At 43.5% G+C, this 21,773-nt stretch overlaps 1 protein-coding gene across 2 annotated transcripts in view; it reads right to left on the bottom strand.

Moving 5' to 3' along the window:
- The window catches only part of AGPAT5 (1-acylglycerol-3-phosphate O-acyltransferase 5), a 47,875-nt gene extending 28,071 nt beyond the window's left edge, over positions 1-19,804 (bottom strand). Inside the window, exons 1-2 of one of the 2 annotated variants that reach the window (XM_005225924.4) lie at positions 19,234-19,804; positions 3,964-4,033 (exon numbers count right to left, since the gene is read on the bottom strand). In XM_005225924.4, the coding sequence (XP_005225981.1) occupies positions 3,964-4,033; positions 19,234-19,452 (289 nt within the window). In that variant the 5' untranslated portion in view covers positions 19,453-19,804. The remainder of the gene's footprint in view (positions 1-3,963; positions 4,034-19,233) is intronic. The other variant, NM_001075932.1, reaches the window with a different exon arrangement.
- Positions 19,805-21,773: the final 1,969 nt, after the last annotated feature.

The following is a 21,773-nucleotide window of genomic DNA, read 5'->3' as shown; positions in this document are numbered from 1 at the left end:
TCATTTAACTCTTTCTTGATGCTTTCAGAGGTACAACTAAAACATCTCTAATTTGTCACAGCTCCCTTTTAGAGAGAAGCAAAGACGTCCCCTACAGTAAACGAATGATCCCCAGCGTGTGTGTCTGTCAGGCAGCAACACCTACTCTACTGAACATCAATTATCACTTTTCTCGTCTCCTTACCCACCTCCCCTCTAATTCAAATCAATTAAACAGGCACTGATAAACACATTTCTTCCTAACCATGTCGTAGAAACTAAATAATCAAGTTTGTTAAAACTAGACCTAATGTAAAAGTAGAGACTCAGAATAAATGGAGAACTCAGTGTATTGTTTCCAGGCTACAGAACACTGTGGAACAAATTTTGGTACAGGCTAAAAACAACATTTGGTATCTTTTCCATTTTTTTAAATGTGGAGGAATTTGAAAATGCATTTTTATATTAAACACACATGGCTATACTATGGCCTAGATACACCTTCCAATAACTCGAAGGAGAAAGTTTCAAGTTTACAAAATGTTATGTTTGTAATGAACTTTCCTGGGCTATGCCCTTACACTTTTGAAATATTTAGTGAAAAATTTTAAGAACTAACATAAGTAGTCAAAGGGCTTCCCTGATAGCTCAGTTGGTAAAGAATCACCTGCAATGCAGGAGACCCTGGGTCAGGAAGATCCCCTGGAGAAGGGAAAGGCTACCCACTCCAGTATTCTGGACTGGAGAATTTCATGGACTATACACACCATGCGGTCGCAAAGAGTCAGACACGGCTGTGTGACTTTCATTTAAGTAGTCAAAACACATAAGCTTGGTGCCTCCAATTTTTTCAACTCAATTATCTTTTTTTAAATTTTTAAAAATTCTCAACTAGGTTTCAGATAGAAGACAGCAGACTACAGCTGAGTTACTGATGGCTGGGATATTACCTTAATAACTATTCACATTTTGTGTTCCAGCATGAATAACTTAATTAAGAGATCAAGAAATGCAGCTGTGTAAGAATTCTTCCATGGTGATCCAGCTGAGGCAGTGCCTCAGTTTATATTATTAACTTGGAAGAGAGGAGGGAAGGGCAGAGGAGAGGCAGCAAGAGAAGCGAGGCGCTTCTCAACTGTGCTACTATGGAACAAGAGTTTCCAATTCTTGAGGGCACAGTGTTGGCTGAAAGGGACCCTGCACGTGAAGTACTCGCCTATCACGGATGCAACGTGACCTAGGGATTAGCCGTCATCAACACCATCACGCCTACTCTTGGCTGCCCTTGAGCCAGGCTCTCTGCGAGATTAGAGCCAGGTTATGGAAACTGCCTAAAAGCCCTGACCAGTAGACATGACTCACACCTGACCAACAAGGCTCAGAAAGGCTAAGTCATCGGCCCCAGACACACAGCATGCTGTAGAACAGCATATGAACTGGGGTCTGACTCCACAGCCCAGGCCTTTCGATGAAAGTCTACTCACCATTCATGCTGTTAGTTAAGGAAAATGTCACCCAGATCAAGGAAAGGGAATGTTTCATAAGATTAAAAAGGTCCAGAGTGTTCAAAGCAGAGAGTTAAGGAAGGCGAAGGGAAAGGAACAGTGGCCACCGCAGTCCTGCTGACTCTGGAGAAAAGTCAGTCAACAGTGACAGAGAAGACAGAGATGGCGAGGGCTCACTGCAAGTGAAACCAAAGGAGCAGAGGGACAGATTGAGACGCCAGCTCAGCGCCCAGCCCGGCCAAGAAAAGCCTCCTGCACTCCGGCAGGCCTTGGAGAGCATGAGCTGTGAAGTCTGAGCTCAACAGCAGTCTTTGAAATGTTCTTTCTGCTTCTGACATTTTCAGTTTACTTGATGGTGGTTTTCAGGGTCTCAAAAGGGTTTCATAAAGGGCACCCAGACATAGCAGGCCCAGGGCCCACATCCCCGGATAAAGAAGGGGCCTGCAGAACCTCAGATATAGGCAGAATTTTACGTGCCCGTATTCTAACTGAAGCCTGCAATTCTAAAGTAATTTAAAATCTCTGTCTAGTTATGTTCTTAAGCTACAGGTTTTTTATTTATGGTCATACCACCGGTTTATAGGATCTTAGCTCTCCAACCAAGGCTTGAACCCCAGCTCTAGCTGTGAAAAGCACAGCGTCGTAACCATGGGACTGTCAGGAGATTCCCTGGATTTTTTAAAGGACTCAAAAAGCAACCCTCCTAACGGCTGACTGGAGCGGGGCCTGCATCCAGGTCAGGGGAGGGCATGGACGGCCCAGGTTCTTGCCATGAGGCGCGCAGCTTTCCCCGTCAGCCGGCGCTGACTGCCGCCCTCACACTTCCCGCAATACCCTTCCAGTCCCCAAAGTCCGCACTCGGGAGTGAGGGACATAAAGGCCAGCGCATGGGGAGCACACGGAGGACAGCAGCGGCCTCGGGAAATGTTCAGAGTCCTTACTCTACAGGTTTGAGCTGGGCCCACAGCTCTGTCCCTACAACACTCTTTCCATTGAAGCCTGGAAAAAGGCAAGTTGGCAGGGAACCTAAGGAATTTTAAGAGAGACCTTTTAAATAGAAAGCTAGCTCTAAGTGAAATTAACCAGGGGTTCAATATAAAGAAAAATGGGCTAAATGAGCCACTCCCTGTCCTAGAACCAGAAATCCTTTTCATCTGGATGTTGGAACCTTGGTAAAAATTGGCCATCAGTAGCAGGACCGGAATAGCATAGCAAGACTGTGTCACTAATAAAAAGCTCGATATGACTGGAGAAAGCGTGAAAATAGAGGAGGAAGTCAGGCTGCTTTATAGACCAGAGTTAGAAACAGACTCTGACCACAGGGCTGGTTGCTTTCCTAAAGTCAAATGTAATTAAGTCAAATAGTCTTAGCAGTTAGGCTAATAAAATTAGGGAAATACAAATACATCAAATTCCTATTCACTTTGTAACATCAACTCTTGACCTAGAAAACTGAGTGTAACTATTAATAAGCTAAGTTGAGAAAGAGGCATCTCTCCTTCATAACCTTTCCGAAGGTATAGGTAGTGATGAAAGGAACTGTGAAGAAACACAGCTGACAGGGTGAAGAGAAAGGACAGCCACAGGCATCAGTGATTTCCCAGTCAGGTGTTAATCATTCTTCGGTCTGTTTTTAGTCTTGAACTTCTGCTTACTACATTTTTAAAAGTAACAAAAATGGAATTTAGGAAGTGTGCATCAAGAGCAGTTACAGCTTTGAAAAAATAATGAAGTTGGATGTCTTTTTGACTGAAGTATTTGGAGAACTAAAAAGTACCTGAATTTCTTAGTTTGGATTCTGTAGCATAGTTATATAAGATGCCACCCTTGGGAGAAACTTGGTGACGGAGTCATGGGAGTCTATGTACTATTTTTGCAAATCCTTAGAAATCTACAATTATTTCAATATAAAAAGCTTTTTAATTTTTTTTTTAAAGCACCTTGACCTAATTTAAAGTACACACTGCTATATTGGAGACCAGAGTCTTCTGTGATTCTTCTGATAGAAAAGGAAGCTATAACTAAACCAAAACATCTGAAGAAGCAAAAGGAACTGCAGACATCAGAAAATAATACTGTGTTTAGGAATACAAATTGGTACAACCTTTCTGTAGCCTAACAATAAAAAATCTAAAATGTTCATACATTATGATCCACAAATTTCACTTCCAAAAACAAAACTTAAAAAGGGAGAATACATGAGTCTTTAAAGAGATAGTCAAAGAAAGAGAAAAAAGGAAAGAAAATAGCTTATATACACCCAGCAGAGGGACAAGGAAAATTCATAGCTTTCACAGTCCTATTTTTCCAAAACAGTAAAATTACAAAAATACAAGGTTACATATAATATCTGCATTGAAAATTCAAGTTTTAACAACAACAAAAAATCCATTTAATTTTTTAAAATCAGAACATTACTTTGAATTACTTCTCCACTGTGTGTGGAGAGACCCAAGTTTCATGCAAATGAAATACAAACCTGTGCTTTGATGATTTGCTAAATATATTATATTTTCTTTATTTTTTGGCAAATCTCCATATAGCAATATCTAAAAGATAAAATAAAAAGAGAAACATTATTTTGATATTTTAAAACATGTACTACGGTAACATACAAAATATGACAATGTCAAAACACTGACAAAAACATGACGTCATGAATATGCCATCCATGATTAACAACTATTAGACTTCTCTTAGGAGCCTTAGAGACCATCAACAACAGCATATGACTAGAAAGAAGTTGAGCACAGGGCGGGTTAACGGTCATTAAGAGAAACAATGATCAGTCATCCTCCGGAATTTTTCCTGATTTCTCACAATATCTGAAACCCTGTTCATAAGGTATATCGTTCTTCAAAGAGCCTACGGGGGGAGACACAGGTGTGCACACAGCACTGTGATGAAACATAATGCAAATATTATGAAAATACAGTCTATTTTAAAGAACTCTCAACCGCAGAACTGCAGTAGCATTTGTTAGGTGTGGTAACAGCACGGGAGATGATGAAGGGACATCAGGAAGGGGGAACGAAGGGATGGAGTGGCAGCGTCTGGGGCCAGCACGGGTGCGCCTGGCAGGGTCTGGGTCAAACCGGGGCTGCACGCAGTCAGGGAGAGGACTGGAGGGAGAGCTGAGCCAGAACGCAGTGTCTGCTGAAAGCCAAGCTAAAGACGAAAACTTTACCTGGGAAGTAATGGGGAAACCTGGATCCTGATTGGGACTCTATTATGACTCCATACAGAGCTCCCCAGATGGAGTTCAAGTGGTCCCTAGGAAGGTGGGCTGCAGGAGAGGAGGGGTACACAGTAGGCTGCAACTCCAGCATTCATGTTTCACGTCTTTAACTGGGGGTGGGTACGCAGGTGCTCCTTACAGGAGTCTTTCTGTAGTTTTGCATGTCTGAAATACTTCATAATCAATCATTTCAAGAAACTGCCAGTATATTTTTAAAGGCTTCAAAGGAAATGACTCCTAACAGTGTAATTTTTTTATTCAGGGCATTTCTGTTTCCATATCTTGTCATCATGGATTATTCAAGATTATGAATTAGCTACAGATCTTTTTCCTGATGCTGGGGAAGACTGAAGTAAAAAGGAGAACAGGGTGGCAGAGGACGAGATGGTTAGATAGCATCAGCCACCCAGTGGACAAAAAATTTGGGCAAACTCCGGGAGAACTTGGAGGACAGGGGAGCCTGGTGTGCTGCAGTCCACAGGAGACTCATGGACTCTCTTTGCAGTCCACAAAGAGTCAGACACGACTTACAACACGACTTAAAACAACACAACTGAACAACAACTATCTTTTTAGATAGTCACAGAGATTGTCTTTTGAATATAACACTACTCATTAATATCTTAACAACAGAACAAAGGACTCTGTATCTCTGTAGATAAATGTAACTAGATGTCAAAGTTCTGGAGACCAGGGACTCGGAATGAGATTTCTATTATCTTCCTCAGAAAACTATACAGCGCTATGTGGGTCAGTCAGTCAGTCAGTCAGTTCAGTCGCTCAGTCGTGTCTGACTCTTTGTGACCCCATGGACTGCAGCCCGCCAGGCCTCCCTGTCCATCACCAACTCCCGGAGTTTACTCGAACTCATGTCCATTGAGTCGGTGATGCCATCCACCCATCTCATCCTCTGTTGTCCCCTTCTCCTCCTGCCTTCAGTCTATGTAGGTAATATGTGTTTAAATATTTGCTTAGTAATCTTTTAATATAAATTGAGCCTCACTGCCCCCACCCCCACCATCCGAGCCCTCTAGGTCATCCCAGAGCACCAAGTTGCTTGCTCAATAATTTTTTATTAATAAAGTTTATCAACACCAAAACAAAAAACCAAGATCAATGACTTGATCCACGCAAGGTTAAAAAGTGGAGTCCTAGTCTGTAAGCGATCCACCCTCTCAGCAATGAGCCAGAGTTGCTCTGGGACCTCTAGGCAGGACTCACTGGGTTCAAAGCACTGCGACAGAGAACTCTGGCTTGACTTCCTTGGACGGGATACTGACAATGACAGGCTGCGGTTTAATTGATTCAATCTGAAAACCACTCTTTGGAGACCTGCCTGCCCTCAGGCTGAAGGCAGTACTTGAGCCACCCAGGGGGACTCTCCTTCCCTTTCACTTCATTAAGAGACTACAGCCTTTGAAGGCAGCTGACAAACAAGTTATTAAAAGGATTTCTTTTTTTTTAGTTTGATTGTGGTAGTCATTTCATAATGCATACCTATACCAAAACATCATAATAACATGAATAGGTAAAATTTTTATGTGTCAAAAATAACCTTAAAAATTTAAATCATGGGTATTCACAGGATGATAGTTATCAATCATATAGAAAACATAGCACTGCAAACTTTATTTCCTATAAAACTAAATATATTCCACTTTAAAATAAAACAAGCATGGTGAGGGTGAAAAGAAAACCACAAACATAAGCACAGTCATCTAATCTCATGACAAACAATCTCCAGCAGGGAAAACGGCCACTACACGCAACGGCAGCAGAGTAGCGTCTGGCCATCATCTGGTCCAGGACCACAGCCTCCCACGGCAGCAGGCCGAGCACAGGCCAACCACGCTGCCTTGCTCGGACCCGTGATAGGTCAACAGTACCACTTAAGAAGACCCCACACCTTCAGTACTTGCGCTTAGTCCACATTCTATATACCACACTGGCCTTAAAACATCAGTTTCCTACTTTTGTTTATAGACACAACCGTTAACCAAAAGAAATAGAGGAAAGAAATAGAGAAATAGAGAAAAGAAATAGAGGAAAACAACAGAATGGGAAAGACTAGAGATCTCTTCAAGAAAATCAGAGATACCAAAGGAATATTTCATGCAAAAATAGGCTCGATAAAGGACAGAAATGGTATGGACCTAACAGAAGCAGAAGATATTTAGAAGAGGTGGCAAGAATACACAGAAGAACTGTACAAAAAAGATCTTCACGACCCAGATAATCATGATGGTATGATCACTGACCTAGAGCCAGACATCCTGGAATGTGAAGTCAAGTGAGCCTTAGAAAGCATCACTACGAACAAAGCTAGTGGAGGTGATGGAATTCCAGTTGAGCTATTTCAAATCCTGAAAGATGATGCTGTGAAAGTGCTGCACTCAAGATGCCAGCAAATTTGGAAAACTCAGCAGTGGCCACAGGACTGGAAAAGGTCAGTTTTCATTCCAATCCCAAAGAAAGGCAATGCCAAAGAATGCTCCAACTACCACACAATTGCACTCATCTCACATGCTAGTGAAGTAATGCTCAATATTCTCCAAGCCAGGCTTCAGCAATATACGAACCGTGAACTTCCTGATGTTCAAGCTGGTTTTGGAAAAGGCAGAGGAACCAGAGATCAAATTGCCAACATCCGCTGTATCATCGAAAAAGCAAGAGAGTTCCAGAAAAACATCTATTTCTGCTTTATTGACTATGCCAAAGCCTTTGACTGTGTGGATCACAATAAACTGTGGAAAATTCTGAAAGAGATGGGAATACCAGACCACCTGATCTGCCTCTTGAGAAACCTATATGCAGGTCAGGAAGCAACAGTTAGAACTGGACATGGAACAGACTGGTTCCAACTGGAAAAGGAGTACGTCAAGGCTGTGTATTATCACCCTGTTTATTTAACTTATATGCAGAGTACATCATGAGAAACCCTGGGCTGGAAGAAGCACAAGCTGTAATCAAGATCACCGGGAGAAATATCAATAACCTCAGATATGCAGATGACACCACCCTTATGGCAGAAAGTGAAGAGGAACTAAAAAGCCTCTTGATGAAAGTGGAAGTGGAGAGTGAAAAAGTTGGCTTAAAGCTCAACATTCAGAAAACGAAGATCGTGGCATCCGGTCCCATCACTTCATGGGAAATACATGGGCAAACAGTGGAAACAGTGTCAGACTTTATTTTGGGGGGCTCCAAAATCACTGCAGATGGTGACTGCAGCCATGAAATTAAAAGACGATTACTCCTTGGAAGGAAAGTTATGACCAACCTAGATAGCATATTCAAAAGCAGAGACATTACTTTGCCAACAAAGGTCCGTCTAGTGAAGGCTATGGTTTTTCCTGTAGTCATGTTTGGATGTGAGAGTTGGACCATGAAGAAGGCTGAGCACCGAAGAATTGATGCTTTTGAACTGTGGTGTTGGAGAAGACTCCTGAGAGTCCCTTGGACTGCAAGGAGATGCAACCAGTCCATTCTGAAGGAGATCAGCCCTGGGATTTCTTTGGAAGGAATGATGCTAAAGCTGAAACTCCAGTACTTTGGCCACCTCATGCGAAGAGTTGACTCATTGGAAAAGACTCTGATGCTGGGAGGGACTGGGGGCAGGAGGAGAAGGGGACGACAGAGGATGAGATGGCTGGATGGCATCACTGACTCAATGGACGTGAGTGGGAGTTGGTGATGGACAGGGAGGCCTGGCGTGCTGTGATTCATGGGGTCGCAAAGAGTAGGACACGACTGAGTGACTGATCTGATCTGATTAACCAAAAAGCTTTGCAGGAAAGCCACCTCTGCTTTCCCTGAGGCTCACTAATTTCCCCCATCCTTAAATAGCTTCCAAACAACTGACATTTTCAAAATGTAGTTTGTTAAAGTTCAACAGGCCCAGTGTTTAAAAACAGATCTTCAGTGGTATCTAGAAAAAGTAAGATAAGTAACGAATTCTGGTGGGCAAAACAGATGGGCAAAATGTGAAATGAACAAAATCTTAATTCATAGCCACTAAAAGGAAAGTAAATGCATAGTTCATACTTTTGAAGATTCTTCTTCAATATTCATCTCACTGAAATAAAAGCTATTTCCAATTGAGATGCAAAAGAAGATGGTAAGCCTCTGACATAAGTTAGGATCTCAAAGTAGGTATTTAGATTCATTGCCTTTAAGTTTTTTTTTTTTTTTGTCACTATAACTTGTTTGGAATTCAACAGAAATGAAAGTTACAAAGAATTGCTCTTAATATTTGAAAATTTAAAAGCTCTAAAAGCAAAGTAAGTGAAATGATGAACTGCAAACCTTACTGCAATAGATGCCGAATACTAAGCACTTCAAGTAAACATTGATTAGCCAAAGAAAGGAATATGTGATTGTAAAGTTTATGTACCACATATGTGTGTGTGTACTAAAGGCTCTTGAGAGTCCCTTTGCTTGCAAGGAGATCAAACCAGTCAATCCTAAAGGAAATCAATATTGAATATTCATTACAAGGACTGATGCTGAAGCTCCAAATCTTTGGCCACCTGAAGTGATGAGAGCTGACATTTGAAAACACCCTGATGCTGGGAAAGATTGAAGGCAAGAGGAGAAGGGGGCAGCAGAGGATGAGATGGATAGACAGCATCACCAACTCAATGAACACGAATCTGAGCAAACTCTGGAAGATAGTGAAGGACAGGGAAGCCTGGCATGCTGCAGCCCATGGGGGTCACAGAGAGTCAGACACAACTTAGCGACTAAAACAACAAAAAGGGTTTCCCAAATTTAAAAAATTCATAATAACTTACAAAATATCCATACATATACATTGTTAAATTACTCTGCTGCTAAGCTGCTTCAGTCGTGTCCGACTCTGTGTGATCCCATAGACGGCAGCCCATGAGGCTCCCCAGTCCCTGGGATTCTCCAGGCAAGAACACTGGAGTGGGTTGCCATTTCCTTCTCCAGTGCATGAAAGTGAAAAGTGAAAGTGAAGTTGCTCAGTTGTGTCCGACTTCTAGCAACCCCATAGACTGCAGCCCACCAGGCTCCTCCGTCCATGGGATTTTCCAGGCAAGAGTACTGGAGTGGGGTGCCATCGCCTTACCTAAAAGCCACCTGAGCTCTCTCACTGCAGTCATCTTAGATCAGCTTTTTCACACCATTTATTCACCTCCTCACGGAAGCCCTCCTGCCTAATGAGCTGGACCCCAAGATTCATCACTCCCATTTTTGCATCACAGTAAACCCTGCCTCCCTGTGTACCCCTATTTCCAGCTCACAACACATTCCCCTTGAGGCCCACAAGCTCCTCAGGGGCAGGGACCTCATCCCTGTTCAGAGCCTCATCCCTCTGCCCAGAGCCCAGCACCCAGATGCTTTTCAACAGATGTTCACTGAATCAATACACTGCACCTGTATTTCTCACAAGCAGATAAAGCTACGCCTCACTTTCAACAGTAAAGAGTTGGGGTATAAACAAATACTTTAAATGCACCAGTGACTTCTTTAAGGCATCATTCTGTGAGTCTTCTAGTACGTGTATTTCAAATTACAATCACTTCACTAGCAGGTAATTTGTTCCTTCACACAAGGCATGTGAAAAACGTGGCTTTTTTGGTTCTTCCTAAGTTTCTGAGTAATTTTAGGTTCATCACAATTGTTCAATTTGGGGATCATCCATTTTTTAAAAACTCATGTAAAATCCCTCTGGAGAAAAATAACAATGTTCTCTTTTAATTTTATTAACTTAACAGACAATAAAAATGCTCTTTGATTACCTTCATCGTGACTGAAACACGCTGGTTACAGCCCTGCCCCAGTCAAACAAGCTCGTTTAGGCTGCACAAAGAAAGCTTTCAGCAGCCCTGGGTTTAGGTGCGACACTGTCGGCTCACCAGGGTCTCACCGTAACCTTTCTTTTGGTTTGTTCTCATCATCTGTAAACTACTTGAAGACGCCCTCTTTTGTATCCTGAAAAGGGATGGCAGAACGGAATCTAAAGTAATCACATATCTCACCCAGTGGAATATCTACTCAACAATGCCTTGGGGACATAAAACACAGCATACTTTCTCTTCAAAAAACAAAAGTCTTCATTTATCTCAATATTAAAAAGCAGAGACACTACTTTACCAACAAAGGTCCATCTAGTCAAAGCTATGGTTTTTCCAGTAGTCACGTATGGATGTGAGAGTTTGACTACAAAGAAAGCTGAGCACCGAAGAATTGATGCTTTTGAACTGTGGTGTTGGAGAAGACTCTTGAGAGTCCCTTGGACTGCAAGGAGGTCCAACCTGTCCATTCTAAAGGAGATCAGTCCTGGGTGTTCATTGGAAGGACTGATGCTGAAGCTGAAGCTCCAAACTTTGGCCACCTGATAGGAAGAACTGACTCACTGGAAAAGACCCTGATGCTGGGAAAGACTGAAGGCAGGAGGAGAAGAGGGCAACAGAGGATGAGATGGTTGGATGGCATCACCGACTCAAAAGAGACGAGTTTGAGCAAGCTTTGGGAGTTGGTGATGGACAGGGAGACCTGGTGTGCTGCAGTGCATGGGATTGCAAAGAGTTGGACATGACTGAATGACTGATCTCAGTAATATCTATTTTCTTTCAGTATGCAAACTGAAATATGAATTTTGTAAAAACCTTCCTTCGCTGTCCTTCAATATATATGATGCTGTAGAAAGGGCTCAGAATATCCACCCCAAAATATGCCACTTTGACATGAGGATTATTTTGAGCTGAAGGCAACTGAGAAACAGCGCACACAGCTGTCCTCCCCCTAAACTTCCCTTTGTTAAGTTCAGTTCAGTCGCTCAGTTGTGTCCGACTCTTTGCAACCCCATGAATTACAGCATGCCAGGCCTCCCTGTCCATCACCAACTCCCAGAGTTCACTCAAACTCATGTCCATCGAGTCGGTGATGTCCCTTTGTAAAGGTGACATTAAACTCTACTCATCAATGAGTCAGCAAACCTTACTAAACAGTCTTATCCCAGGGACCGTCCCACCATTTACCAGCCCCAAGAACCCAACACAACTCTCCTCTATCTAGCTGTGTTTCCACAGTCTACTGTCCTTTGTTATTAATACAATGATATATACACCCCTGGGCTGAAGAATTCCATGGACAGAGAAGCCTGCAGGCTACAGTCCATGGGGTCACAAAGAGTTGGACTCGGCGCCTAACACATACACATCCCTGGGCTAAGTCTAACCACTTCTTTTGGTTTTCACTTCTTTTCTGTGATGCTCCAATAAAAACACACTTACTTAACGTGTAAGATACTAAAAATTTTTTTAAATACTAATATCAATGGAATTTGTATGCCTTTTCTTCTGTTCTGACTTCTGTCGATTGAATTTGCAGGCCCAGCTACAGAATATTTTGCCTCCTCTATGCTCCAATATAATCATCATTAAGACACAGGCAGAAATGTTCGATTCAAATGAAGACGTAGATGTGAATCCTAGTCCATCACCGTACCAACTTTATGAACTTCAGCACTAGTACCTAACCTCTCCGTGTCTTTTTTTTTTTGGTAACCTGTAAAATGAATGTAATACTCCCCACAGGTTGTCTGAAATAATTGAGACCATGTAAACTACTTCACCGGAGAAGGTGATGGCACCCCACTCCAGTACTCTTGCCTGGAAAATCCCATGGACAGAGGAGCCTGGTGGGCTGCAGTCCATGGGGTCGTAGAGGGTCGGACACAACTGAGCGACTTCCCTTTCACTTTTCACTTTCATGCACTGGAGAAGGAAATGGCAACCCACTCCAGTGTTCTTGCCTGGAGAATCCCAGGGATGGGGGAGCCTGGTGGGCTGCCGTTTATGGGGTTGCACAGAGTCGGACACGACTGAAGCGACTTAGCAGCAGCAGCAGCAGCAAACTACTTCACATGATTCCTAGTAACGATCCCCCCAAAACGTTAACTGTTGCTATTAGTAGTAGTGTTAGTCGTTCAGTCCTGTCTGAATCTGAGACCCCATGCACTGTAGCTCTCCAGGCTCCTCTGTCCATGGCAAGAATACTGGAGTGGGTTTCCATTCCCTTCTCCAGGGGATTTTCCAGACCCAGGGATCGAACCTGGGTCTCCTGCATTGCAAGCAGATTCTTTACCATTTGAGCCACAGGGGAAGCTCATGTTGTTATTATTATTATCCAATATGGTGAAACTGTTCACTCAAAACTGTGTTAAATGATGAATGGATAAGAGAAATAGATAGCTAGTTTATCTTCCTTTAAAAAAAAAAAAAGGTCTGATTATGTAGCAATGCAGCTATAATTTCAGCATTTGCATATGTAATTCACACCGTGATTGTTTATAATTATTTAAAGTGAATTTTTAAATATATTTCTATGTCAATGAAATATATTATTTCAAGATCACACACAAGATTTCTACTGTAATACACACGAAATGATGGTCTTTTTCTGCCCAGCTTGAAACATTTCCCTGAACAGGAAAAGTATGATGCCCTTCTGAAACAAAGTTAAAATATAAACATAGTCATTTGTCTAATAATCAGTATAAAAATAATTATTATGCAACATTTAAGTAGAACCTTACAAATCACAAAGCTCTCTTTATACAATATATTCGTCATATGTATCACTTGATACTGTCTTCATTTACAGATTTTGTTTTTCCTGAGTATCTGTGATGGATCTGTCATTGAGCTAAACAGCTTCACATATTATCTCAGTCTTCAAAATAACAGGAAAATAAGTATTCCATTTAAGAATGAGAATATTGAGTTGAAAAGTTGGTTTACTCAAGCTAACAGAAAATGGCAAAGAACTAGGAATCTCACCCAACATCCAAAAATCTTTTGAATATAACAAATTACCTGGAAAAATTCCAAATAAAAATTGTCAAATGAGAAGGAGTCCCATGTATTAGAAGCTTATGTAATTTTTGTTTCACTTTGAACATTAACCACAAGGAGGTAAGAAAGCCTTGAGTAAAAATTCAAAAACTGACATAAAATGTTTTCCTGCTGCTGCTGCTGCTGCTAAGTCGCTTCAGTCGTGTCCGACTCTGTGCAACCCCAGAGACGGCAGCCCACCAGGCTCCCCCATCCCTGGATTCTCCAGGTGAGAACACTGGAGTGGGTTGCCATTTCCTTCTCCAATGCATGAAACTGAAAGTGAAGTCGCTCAGTCGTGTCCAACTCAAGGGAACCATCGAGTCAAATCACTATTGCCACCTCCAAGGAGCTACAATCATGTAAAGGGACTATATATATATATTAAAATATGCTCCTGCTATGTTAATATTACATGCTAATGTTACACATAAATGAGCCTGACATTGAGATGGGGTGAGATCGTGACAGGTGAAGAGGAAGAGTGCCTGAGCTGGAAGAAAGCAACCGAGAAGAGCGGTGCAAGGGCGCATCCTTGCGAATGCACCGGGGGAGCGGGTACTGGGAAGGAAGCAGCAGTTCCGCAAAAGTGAAATCAGTGAATGGAAAAGCTGGCCAGGGCGGAACTGTGACAGCCTTGAAGGCCATGCTTAGGAGTTTTCATTTTTACTCAGTTACCACCTGAATAAAACACAGCATGTTACTCCTGCTTGAAGTATAAAAGCTCAGAGTGGTTCATAACAATTGATACAGCCTTCTTGAATAATCTAGCAGAGTCACAAAGACTCTATAAAAGTCTATAAAAGACTATATAAAGTCTATAAAACTAGACCCATTTAGGAAAAAGGGAAAGTAAACTGTATATACAGAAAGCCCTCTTTTCTTTTGTTTTCCATCATAATGGCACAGAAGTGTCCCCATAGGTTAGATTACATCTAGTGCTACTATACAACCCATAAAACCCATCCAAGAACTTAATTTAAAATGGAGAAGGAGACTCTCCACAATTCATACATTTATTTAAAAGCTCCTGGTAGAAATCCAAAGTTACACACCAAACTGTTGCAGGCTGGGAGGAGGTGTGTAGATAAGGGAACTTTAACTGTCTCAAAATCTTTTTGCAATGTTTGAATATTTTATTGCATCTGTAACTTAGAAAAATAAGGTAATTAAAAATTTTTTATATGGATACAACCCAAAATAACTGTGTTGCTTACAGTCCAGGATTGATATTTCTAGACAGTATAAAAACAAGGTTCTGATTACATTTCTCTAAGATTTTCTTATAAGTCTGTTCCCTGGCCGGACTTAAACTGTGTTAGATTGGAATCGTATTTGATTGAGAAATGTTTAATTTCCTCTTTCAAAGGTTGTGTTCTGCTTAAGCATCTTCTGGGTTCTGTGCCTCCTAGCTAAACTGAAGATTTAGCTTTTAAAGACCTTAGTCTAAGGTCTTTAAAAGTCTTCACGAGGATGATAAATAAGTAGAGGAAGGTGAAAATAAAAGGAGACAAGGAAATATTTATATTCTACATAGGACTACTAATATTTGGGAAGAATCTGGGCAACATTTCAGCAGAAATGCAGAAAGAATCCAAAAGTGATAAAAGGCTTGGACTTGTGAGGTCCCTTCTCTGATTCTAAACACACGTTTCATTCTAATAGCTTAGCTGCTTTTACAAGATGCATGCTCAGTCATGTCTCACTCTTTGAGACTTCATGGACTGTAGCCTGCCAGGCTCCTCTGTCCATGGGATATTCCAGGCAAGAATACTGGAGTAGGTTGCCATTTTCTTTCTCCAGGAGATCTTCCTGAACCAGGGATGGAACCTGAGTCTCTCGCGTCTCCTGTATTGGCAGGAGGACTCGACCACTGCGCCACCTGGGAAGCCCGCTTTTTACAGGATACGGAATACAAATTTATCTCATTAAGAGTTTAGCACTACTTTTGAGGACACAGTGCTACCAAAATAAAGAACCAGTTATAAATGGCCTCCAGATATGAAGGCCTTGAGGGTTTCTCACGAACTTGAAACAATCTTTCAAGTAAATGTGTAAATTAATAGAGTATTCTAATTGAACACATTATATAAACATCAAAATCTTAGACTTAATTCTGTCTTACTTCTAGTGGTATTTAAACTATTTTATATTTGAAACAGGTCAATTGAAGAACTAAATTTATTTCATACCGAATTTCATATTTGACTATTACAATGTATCATGTTAGCATTTTGGGAGGTAGGTATTAGCAGTCATTAGTGTAAAATCTATTTTAAAGTAAACCAGTTGTTACTAACTGATTTAAGCAGGAAGAAAATGGTAACTAAAATACTTCGGTTTTAATGAGGAAGCATGTTGTGTATCAGTATATATTTTGGTCTGCAAATATCAATGATCAGTTTTTCCTATATTCCAGTAGAAAGAGGAGAAAGTTGCAACATTTTTTTAAATACACAAGAAAAATGAATCCTGACATTTAGAAGATTATCACTAGATACTGGTTCTTCATGTATTTATAAAAGGATGTCTGATGGTCTCAAGTATAATTTAAAATTTTATTTAGCATGGGTCCTTGATGAAGTCTGTCCCAAAAAAGATCTCCTTTTCATTATAGGGGACTGGAGTGCAAAAGTAGGAAGTCAAGAAACACCTGGAGTAACAGGCAAATTTGGCCTTGGAATACGGAATGAAGCAGGGCAAAGACTAATAGAGTTTTGCCAAGAAAACGCACTGGTCATAGCAAACACCCTCTTCCAACAACACAAGAGAAGACTCTATACATGGACATCACCAGATGGTCAACACCGAAATCAGATTGATTATATTCTTTGCAGCCAAAGATGGAGAAGCTCTATACAGTCAGCAAAAACAAGACCAGGAGCTGACTGTGGCTCAGACCATGAACACCTTATTGCCAAATTCAGACTTAAATTGAAGAAAGTAGGGAAAACCACTAGACCATTCAGGTATGACCTAAATCAAATCCCTTATGATTATACAGTGGCAGTGAGAAATAGATATAAGGGCCTAGATCTGATAGATAGAGTGCCTGATGAACTATGGAATGAGGTTCGTGACATTGTACAGGAGACAGGGATCAAGAACATTTCCATGGAAAAGAAATGCAAAAAAGCAAAATGGCTGTCTGGGGAGGCCTTACAAATAGCTGTGAAAAGAAGAGAAGTGAAAAACAAAGGAGAAAATGAAAGATATAAACATCTGAATGCAGAGTTCCAAAGAATAGCAAGAAATCATAAGAAAGCATTCCTCAGCGATCAATGCAAAGAAATAGAGGAAAACAACAGAATGGGAAAGACTAGGGATCTCTTCAAGAAAATGAGAGATACCAAAGGAACATTTCATGCAAAGATGGGCTCGATAAAGGACAGAAATGGTATGGACCTAACAGAAGCAGAAGATATTAAGAGATGGCAAGAATACACAGAAGAACTGTACAAAAAAGATCTTCACGACCCAGATAATCACGATGGTGTGATCACTGACCTAGAGCCAGACATCCTGGAATGTGAAGTCAAGTGGGCCTTAGAAAGCATCACTACGAACAAAGCTAGTGGAGGTGATGGAATTCCAGTTGAGCTATTCCAAATCCTGAAAGATGATGCTGTGAAAATGCTGCACTCAAGATGCCAGTAAATTTGGAAAACTCAGCAGTGGCCACAGGACTGGAAAAGGTCAGTTTTCATTCCAATCCCAAAGAAAGGCAATGCCAAAGAATGCTCAAACTACCACACAATTGCACTCATCTCACATGCTAGTAAAGTAATGCTCAAAATTCTCCAAGCCAGGCTTCAGCAATATGTGAACCGTGAACTTCCTGATGTTCAAGCTGGTTTTAGAAAAGGCAGAGGAACCAGAGATCAAATTGCCAACATCCGCTGGATCATGGAAAAAGCAAGAGAGTTCCAGAAAAACATCTATTTCTGCTTTATTGACTATGCCAAAGCCTTTGACTGTGTGGATCACAATAAACTGTGGAAAATTCTTCAAGAGATGGGAATACCAGACCACCTGATCTGCCTCTTGAGAAATTTGTATACAGGTCAGGAAGCAACAGTTAGAACTGGACATGGAACAACAGACTGGTTCCAAACAGGAAAAGGAGTTTAGTCAACAGACTAAACTTTTAAAAAACCATGTGCTGAGGTCTGTACTGAACAGATGTAAGGTGAGATATACAAATTCAGAAACACTGGAAAGTTCAGACCCACTTTTTAAAATAAGAAACTTACTACAGAAATTATTTCAGCCGTATATGTTACAGGCTTTTAACTAAAATTGAAAAAAAAAAAACAAAAAAACACTGTAGGTAGGATTCTTTTTCGAAAAGGTAAATGACTGTGTTACATGTTCTGAGTCTGTTTCCTAGCCTGAACCAACTGACATATGATGTAAACTTCAATACGTATCATGACAAAACCATACGTTTAGACAACTGTGGTGAAGTAAGAACACAGTGGGGAAATGACTGTTCCGAATTAGTGAAAATTTTAAATGAAGCCCATTGTAAAAGTCAAAGATCAGGAAACCATTATCTGGAAAAGCAGTCTTTCTTTCTTTTCTAGGAAACACAAATACTGATTTAAACAGAGGGCCTGGCTTCTAGTTCCCACCCCTCAAACCTCCAACTGGGGCAAGTTCAGAGTCATCAGGCATTAACAGCAATGCAAGTGCAAATTCAAAATAATAGCTGGTGGACAAGAGGGTGTAAGCAACAGAACTAGCAGGGAGAAAAGACAAAAAGACAAAATAATGCCATCCCATTCACTCCAATTCACCTGCAACAAGAAAAGAAGAGGGCTAGGTATAAGGAAAACCAAGAATTAAGCTCTATTTTTCCCCCCCAAATTGGAGAACAAAAGGAAAATTCACAATTTTTTCCCATAGTTGCTATTTTTGTGTAAAACTTTAAAAAATAAAGAGGGCCTTCTACTTTTGTTTTACAAATTTAATCTACACATAATCCATTCTCTACAGAGAAGGAAAGGAACAGAAGGAAAAACAAAAAAGATTAGCCACACACTTAAGCCTAGTCAAAGTTGGCAAAAATGTTATCTCCGTTAAGGCTTCTACAGTAACAAATGTATTACTTTTCATGCCCAGCTTTCAATCATCCTGGGGAAGAACGCGAAACACAAAGTTGCATTGCCTGTCCAAAGAGTAACACCAATCTGTCTGCAGAGAAGGTGTCCGATTTCTAAGAGCGCACTTTCGAGTTCCAGCATGACCATCTCCTCTCAGACCAAGCGCCAGAAACTGTCAACTGCCTGCCCTACTTAAATGTCCATCTGCACCGACTTCGCCAAGCACGAGACAGACAGTTACAGAAGCCGGGAGACGGGGAAGGGGAGCGGTTGATCCCATTTGTGGCCGCAGAACAGCATTCCTGCAGCTATACCCAGAGACTCGGGGTGCCCGCACCGAAGCATCGGGCCAAATCCCGGAGCGCGACCGTGAACGTGGCCCACAGGGCGAGGATGGGGTGGCGGCACGTGTTCGCAGGGCCGGACCTGCACCGGCTGGGGGACACGGGGCGGGTCGAAGCTAGGAGATGCGCCCGCGACCCCCCACCCCGCCGCCCGGCCCCCCGACAGCGGCAGGGGCGGCGGCCCGCGCGCAGGGGCCTCACCTGCACCCCGGTGTAGTTCTCGAAGAAGAAGAGCACCATGCTCTGATAGACGCAGTAGAGCCGGTCGTCCACCGCCTGGTAGAAGCGCGAGGGCAGTAGGGCGGAGAGCAGCCGCCAGGCGCCCCAGACCAGCACGTAGGTGGGCGCCGTGCCCAGGAGCACGGCGGCCGGCAGCACGCAGCGCACCGAGTGCATGTGGAGCACCAGGGACAGCAGCATCCTCCCGTCTCCGCGCGCCCGGCGCTCGGCCGGCCCTAGGCTGCTCCGCCGCCTCCCGCCGCCGCGAGGCCCTCGGTCGCGGGCCAATCAGCTGGCCGCGCCCGGCCCCGCCGCCGCCCCCTCACCGCGCCCGGCCGCCCGCCGCACCTGAGACGCCCGGCCCGCGCCCGCTCGGGCCTCCGCCCCCAGCCTCATGGGCCGGGCCGCCGCCGGAGGACGGGCGCGCTGGCGAGAGAAGGGCGGGGCGCGCTGATCGCGGCCCGGGGGCAGGGACGCCGCGGCCCTCAAGGGCTGGGGAGCTCAGGATCGCTCACACCCCATGACCCTCTGCCCCGGCCGGGGGCGGGGCTCCACGCCAACAACACGCTTCCCGATAGGCCGCCCGTTGCTATAGTCCCCCGCCGGGGGCGGGGCCCCGCGGCAAGAATTCGCCTCCTGATTGGTTGAACGCTGTAGACGGTTGAAACGCATCTGCTGCCCAGCCGCGTGGACTGCCCTGTTCAGGCTACTGTGCATGTTCCAAAGGTCTCTCAGCCCCGCCCCGCTCCGGGGGCGCGCGCGCGGGAGCGACGCGGTGACTGGCTGTAGGCGTGCGGTGCTGTGGGTGCGGGTCGCCGAGTGGATCTGGGTGGCAGTGTACCCCGTGGTCGGGCTCTGAGCACAGGTGGGCTTCAGGGGACGCCCCACCACCTGCTCATACGACCGAGGGCCTCTGGACGCCGGGATGCGCCCTCGAGCCGAGACGTCCCATTCCCGTGGGGCGCACAGGTGAAGCTCGGCACTTAGAAGGTGCTGCAGACCCTGGCTGCCCAGATGACAGATTCGTCAGGCCGGCTGGGTCAAGGCCAGCAGAAGACAATCGGGGCAGTTACAGAAGAGCCAAAGGGGCTCTCGGGGCTCTCGGCCTGGATTCTACAGTCAGGCTGCCCTTCCTCTTCACGGCGGCGCCCACCCGCTCTCCTCGGCTCCTGCCTCTGCTCCCCCCGGGTGCCCAGGACCCCGCTTCCTGCCCTTCACTCGCCCTCTAGCGTGTGTCCGAATCAGGTCCCTTCTTTCTCATCACTACGTTCACGCGTAGCTGGACAGCATTTTTACAAGTTTCTTTAATTTATCAGATTCACTCATTTTTTTTAATTGTTGGATGCCAAATTTTATTTTTTTTAACTTTTTATTTTATATTGCGGTATAGCAGATAAACTGGCTTCCCTAGTGGCTCAGATGGTAAAGAATCCGCCTGCAATGCGGGGAAACCGGGGCTCTGATCCCTGGGTTAGGAAGATCCGCTGGAAGAGGGCATGGCAACCCACTCCAGTATTCCTGCCTGGAGAATTCCCATGGAGCCTGGAGGATTACATTCCATGGGTCCAAAGACTCGGACAGGACTGATAAGCACAGCACATCGCGTAGCAGATTAACAATGTTGTGATAGTTTCAGATGGACAGCAGAGGGACTCAGCCATGCATATACATGGATCCATTCTCACCCAAACTCTCTTCCCTTCCAGGCTTATCAGATTCACTCTTGCTTCACTTCCCTAGGCCTGGCTGTTTAATGTCTTCCTGATAGCTTATGCTTAGCCTCATTTTTTGTGTAGTTCTTGAAGGTACTTGCGTGGTAGTTCAGTCGCTTCAGTCGTGTCTGACTCTTGGTGACCCCGAGGACTGTAGCCCACCAGGCTCCTCTGTACACGGGATTCTCCAGACAAGAGTACTGGAGTGGGTTGCCATGTCCGCATGGACATGTGAAATAAAGTACTGACATACTTCTGTGACCTTCACAAAAATCTAAGACATCAGGGCAGCTGTTTTATTGTTAGGAAAACAGATTCTGAGGCCTTTTGAATTCTTCTACCATCCTTTGACTACCGTGAGTGTGGTTTACTGTGTAATCCTTTAAGTGAAAAAAGAAAAAGCTTTTTTTTCTGGATGCAAGCCTGAGAAAGTGTCTGTCTGACCCTTTGCAACCCAAAAGACTGTAGCCCACCAGGCTCCTCTGTCCATGGAATTCTCTAGGCAAGAATACTGGAGTGGGTTGCCATTTCCTTCTCCAGGGGATCTTCCTGACCTAGTGATCGAACCCAAGGAAGCCCAGCCAAATGCATTTAGTGGCATTTTAGTGGAAAATTGTAATCAGGTCCAGAACAGTGGCTACCTGATTTGACCGTCTGTACACAGTTGACATGTAACATGACTGGTAAATGATCACCCTGAGGGACAAAGCCAGATGAATGGAAATTGCTCAAGGAACAAGTGTTTGCACAGGTATATTGCCAGCAGGTAAGCATTCACAATAGAGAAATTTTCAACAGGATTTTTTTTTT

The sequence above is a fragment of the Bos taurus genome, chromosome 27 (genome assembly GCF_002263795.3).
Source record: "Bos taurus isolate L1 Dominette 01449 registration number 42190680 breed Hereford chromosome 27, ARS-UCD2.0, whole genome shotgun sequence".
NCBI classification, from domain to species: domain Eukaryota; kingdom Metazoa; phylum Chordata; class Mammalia; order Artiodactyla; family Bovidae; genus Bos; species Bos taurus.
The sequence above is the reverse complement of the archived record's forward strand: the minus strand, read 5'-3'. Positions and strand labels throughout refer to the sequence as shown.